Genomic DNA, 5,207 nt, shown 5'->3' on the forward strand with positions numbered 1-5,207 from the left:
CTATTTTTTGTTTGTGCATAGAAACAGCAGACAGCAGAGGACAGTGGTAAATGGTAACTACGTACATTAGATTGTGTACTGTTTCATAATTATACATAGTACATTAGAACATATTTACAAAGGTATCAGAACTATTTATGTTTGAAAAACTTTTGGATTCAATAACTGGTCCTGTTTAAACCGGTTCATGCATGTTTATGCATTATCTTTTTTATGAAAAGCTTAATGTTTGCTTAGTCCATTGTTTTCACATGCAAACTCTGTTGTATGTTTTTCTGTATATAACTATTTGTTAGGTATTTTTGTGATAAGACAATGAGAATCTTAAGAAAATAAGAAAAAAACAATGCAGTCATTTACTTTTACTGAAAACCATGAGACACTAAATTCGAGCACCAGATCATTATTGCATTTATTTCTCAGGCACATTTATACATTTATACCTCCGTGACTGATATTGACATGCAGGTGTTGGAAATCGGCATCTCATTTTTCTTTTTCCTGCATTTAAATTTTGTCTGAATTTTTCTGCTTGCTTTAATTATTATAATAGGACTGAATGCAGCATAACTTAAGGCAAGAATCATACGAATGTCTGCAAAGATAGGTGGTACTGATGGTGCAAAATTTGAGTAAATAAAAACTATATTATCAGTGCTGAATATTGTCACATAAAACATAACGAGCGTGACAACAACTTTGGCTGCTTGAGTTTCTGGAGCATTTTCTTGGCTGTTAGTCTTATTTCTACGAATGGTTTTCATTTTCTTCCTGTGTTGATATAAGCTTAAGACAATGTAGCCACTTGATAAAGCCATTAGAATTACACAGCAGAAATCATACACTGTAGCGGAAGTACCAAATCCAATGAAATGGGAATATGTTGGGAAAATAACAAAGCAAAAGTCTGAATTTATTACATAGGTGTGAACTGTTGTGTTCATTTCTGCAGAAGTATAGAGAAGTCTTGAGCACCAAAATGTCAGATTAAAGCTCCAGAGAAGAGACAAGCTAAGCACAGTCTTCAAAAGCACACTCCGTTTCAGTTTTACCCACTGATTTGTGGATGGGGCGATAGTAACGGCCTGGGAGCAGCTCAGTAAACAAGTACTACACATAGACATGCCTCTGCAGACACGGAAAGTGTAAATAACTAGTTTACATCCATAGTCATTTAACAACTTCTTAATTGCAAATGCCGTAAGAGTATGCAGGAGACCACGTGGCACAATGACAAATATATTCACCAAAGTCAGTGTTAAAATTATTATATCAAATGGCTTAAACTTGGATTCTGCCATTAAAATACTGATTAAAGCCCCAAATACAGTTATGTTTCCCCCTACCCCAACCAGAATTAAAAAAATAAAGAATGTTGCCTTAATAATAAGTGAGATGTTCATGTTTGACTTCAACTTTTCCTCTTAGAAGAATTCGGTGCTGAAGTTTTTCAGAAAAATCACAGTAAAAATGTTTTGCTTAAATATCTTGTGAACACTGTGTATGAAAAGCACATACAGTTAACAATACAAATCTTAGATTTTTTTTAGTAATTTATCACTCTTACTACAAAAATAGTGAACTAATATTTATTACATTACAAAATGTACCATCACTATCTACCATAAGACTTTCACCTGGTTTTCATCTTGCAATGGTATTGTCTTGTGTGCTGTCAATCCAGTGTGCATTACCTTTGAATTGTGGTTTTTATTTATACATTCTTAAATCCAATGGGACCCTTAATGTTAAGAGACTGCAGTGTTTGCTGGCCTAAGTTGCTTGAAAACAATTACAGAAGGAACTATTTCTAAGGCATAACTGCCTTGTGCAATAAATGTCATCAACATGTTTTGTTTTACACATATTACGCACACGGACTTCTGTATAATTATTATTATGCCTCTAAGGAAACTATATACCATGGGCATATATTATGTATGCATGCTATTTACAAATTATGTATGTTTTAATTAATATCCTAGTTACACTTGACCAGTGGTTCTTTTGGGGTTAAAATAGAAAAATCCAGACTACAGGTAATTAAGTACATAGTGTAATTTACTCACAGCAATAAACACGTCTAAGTATGCATCAAAACTTTCCATGATTAACTAGTGAGATCACATTATAGAAGGGCTAACAAAGGCTTTCCTGGGGGTTCAGGAAGGATTGCAGACGTTTTTGTTTCCCAAAAGGCTTGGTGAAAGTGTGTGTGTGTGTGTGTGTGTGTGTGTGTGTGTGTGTGTGTGTGTGTGTGTGTGTAGATAGGTACAGATATACAGGGTCATAATGAGTATACACATGCATACAAATATCATTATATATTACTGCACTGTACAGTACTTCAAATTTATATTTATATGTAGAAGTAAAACATTAAGTTTTTGTTTTTGCTTTATGCATATTTATTATATTGAGTGATCATGAGCTGTTCTTTTGTCTGTAGGTGTGTATGCTTTTCTGGGGGTCAAGCAGGATTGCTCATGCCAAGACTGGATGAGTTAAGAAATGCCAAACCTGTTTGACTCATAGCATGGCTGTGATAAGTATAGTTTTATAGTCAGTTATTTTAAAAATGGAATCCAACACTAAGCAAGAGTAATTCCACACCAGTACACAAAATAAGACATGACTCGGAAGTCACATCACTAACTTTCCTTTGCATTGACAGATTGATGTTAGTCATGATTTAAGATGGATGCTTGAAAAGATGGAACTAGAAGTATTTTAATTTTTTGAATCTGTTGAAAAAAATTTAGTTCTAATAAGTTTACTTAGTAAAGTACAATTTTAGTTTAGCAGTGTGGTGGTATTCTTGTTTCGTATTAGATTCTGCTTTTTGTTCAATGAACACAGGACACTGTTTCTTTTATTAAAAAAAAAGTTTGTGTTAGCTTTTTACATTAGCTTGGTTCATAATCTCTCCACTCTTGACTGTGTGTGTCCATGTTGGAATGTTTCCAGGATGATTATGAGGATATCTTGTCACAATGGAATGCAATGCAGATGTGCATGTTTGGTTGTCTGGCAAGATTTACATACTATATTAATGATATACATTCACTTCAAGTAATTTTGCAGATTTTACACTCTCTTTTTTATCTATTTATGAATTTTCAATTTTATTGTCAATGTAGAGGGGGACCTGTAATGCTTTATCTATCGTCTAATACAGGTTTGACACATTTCTTAATTCTGTTTTTTACAATTTCTACCAGTAGGATAAAGATTGTATGAGCCTTTCATATACTTTTCTGAATTAAATATATGTTTTTGATGTTAGTTGTCTTTTACAAATATTAAAATTATTTTGCTTAGCTGAGCAGAGAGAAGGAACGAAAGAAAGAATTACAGGTGATGACGCTTAAACCAGTTCAGGTTAAAAAGGGTGCTTTATAGGAAGAAGACAAAATGACACTTTAGATGGAAAATTTGTCACAGATAAAACAGCATTTGCTGATGATTAGGTTGTGTGTGTATGTGTGTGTGTGTGTGTGTGTGTGTGTGTGTGTGTGTGTGTGTGTGTGTGTGTGTGTGTGTGTGTGTGCGTGCGCGTGTGCGTGTGCGTGTGTGTGTGTGTGTGTGTGTGTGTGTGTGTGTGTGTGTGTGTGTGTGTGTGTGTATTTAATTCAGCTCAGCTTTAACGAGTCAGTAGCCTTTGCCAGTGCTTATGTTATGAGATAGTCAAATTATAGCATACAGGGGCTCCTTTTTGGTTTTATATGCTTCAAAAAGGTGCTGACCAATGGATTGGTATGTTTTTTGGATGTTTATTCCCCTTTGGCAGCACAGAAAGTTTGTGAGTGGCTTAGTGAGAAATCTGTGAGTCTCTCTTATTACCTTGTGTAAAGATACTGATGAATTCTGAGACTTCATTCAGGTGAGACAAATATATTATATTGTGGAGTGGAAAAAGAAGTACATGCCTTTATTCCCCCACTGTGTAGTTTATTGAATTCAATTGGCTGCACTTGTAGTTAAATAAGTTAAAATTTAAATACTGTAATTTTCAGAACTGAAGTTTAACTCTGGAATTCTTCTAGAAACCGTTTTACATATTTGTGAATTTTCCACTTTAATTTTTAGTTACACTTAAACTTGTTGACAATGTAAGAGGAAGGTTTTTTTGATATGTACAGAAATAAATCAATTCTGTGTTAAACTTGTGTCTGTATTATAGTATTATTTGAATCCGTAGTTGATATTTTAGCTGCTGCTAATGTTTAATTCTGTTGCATTAAGAATATGCTTGTTATTTTAGTTGCTGTAAAACAATGGCCTGAATGTTCCTCTCTGCTTTTTTGTTCACTCACTTCCATTTATCTCTGTTCTCTTACCACATGTATTTGAGCACCCCACTGGCCTTACATTTTGCTTCTGACTCCACCTTAGTCATTACTTAGTTACCTCATTCAGCACTTGCTACAGTACATTCATTCATTCATTCACCTACACACATAAAGTGGCCTGCTGACCCTTCTGTCAACTTGCTGTTTTGCTCTGGCCTGCTAAGTATGATACTTTTCATAAACCTTAAATATGGTATCTTTCTGCAGCCATCACTTTTAATGGATATTTTTGCTTACTATGTTGCTTAGATTAAAATTGTTCTAGCTTTTTTCCCATATCCCTCCCTTGGCCTTCCTGTGTCTGTGACTCCACCTGCTACACCAAACATAGTTGTGTCTTCTGGTTCTGATATCTCATGCTTTCCAACTTTTTTAATTCTGTAGATTTTTTAAATCAATGCTACAAGTGGATTGGATACGCTAAAATTGGCCTTAGGCATGAGTCCGTGCATGTGTGTGCCTTCCGTGGAAGGTTGGGTGCCGGGCTGGCAGCTCAACACCGTAAAACTCCACTGCCAATCACGAGCAGACAAGGTGATCTGCTGTGGCGACCCCTAACCAGGAAAAGCTGAAAGAGAGAGAGAGAGAGAGACAGAGATTTTTTAAATCAATACATGTATGGCATAAAAATAAATAACTAATTCCACTTTTCTTCTCACCATAAAAGAAAGATGACAGCCTCTTTAGGTCAGGAAATTTGTAGGTATGATTCACAGGGAACTAAAAAAAAATCATGAAATCATGCTGTATCATACAAATCCGAGTAAAGCTGCATGCTGACCATGCAGAAAGGGCACTGGCCATAAATGAAACTTCTGTACTATCTCATTCCCTCCAATCGAGTGCAGGAGGTTT

General features: G+C 35.1%; 1 protein-coding gene across 1 annotated transcript; it reads right to left on the minus strand.

Moving 5' to 3' along the window:
* Positions 1-437: 437 nt before the first annotated feature.
* On the minus strand, positions 438-1,301 carry LOC122806021 (olfactory receptor class A-like protein 1). Its single transcript, XM_044076261.1, has one exon. It carries the CDS (start codon positions 1,299-1,301, stop codon positions 438-440), a length of 864 nt encoding a protein of 287 aa, XP_043932196.1.
* Between the last annotated feature and the right edge of the window lie 3,906 nt (positions 1,302-5,207).

This window comes from Protopterus annectens, chromosome 7.part0, assembly GCF_019279795.1.
Source record: "Protopterus annectens isolate FY-2018-M chromosome 7.part0, PAN1.0, whole genome shotgun sequence".
Taxonomy (NCBI): domain Eukaryota; kingdom Metazoa; phylum Chordata; order Ceratodontiformes; family Protopteridae; genus Protopterus; species Protopterus annectens.

What these genes read in the sequence shown, in the direction of transcription:
- LOC122806021 (XM_044076261.1), bottom strand. Translation starts at nt 1,301, where the DNA reads ATGGCAGAATCCAAGTTTAAGCCATTTGATATAATAATTTTAACACTG.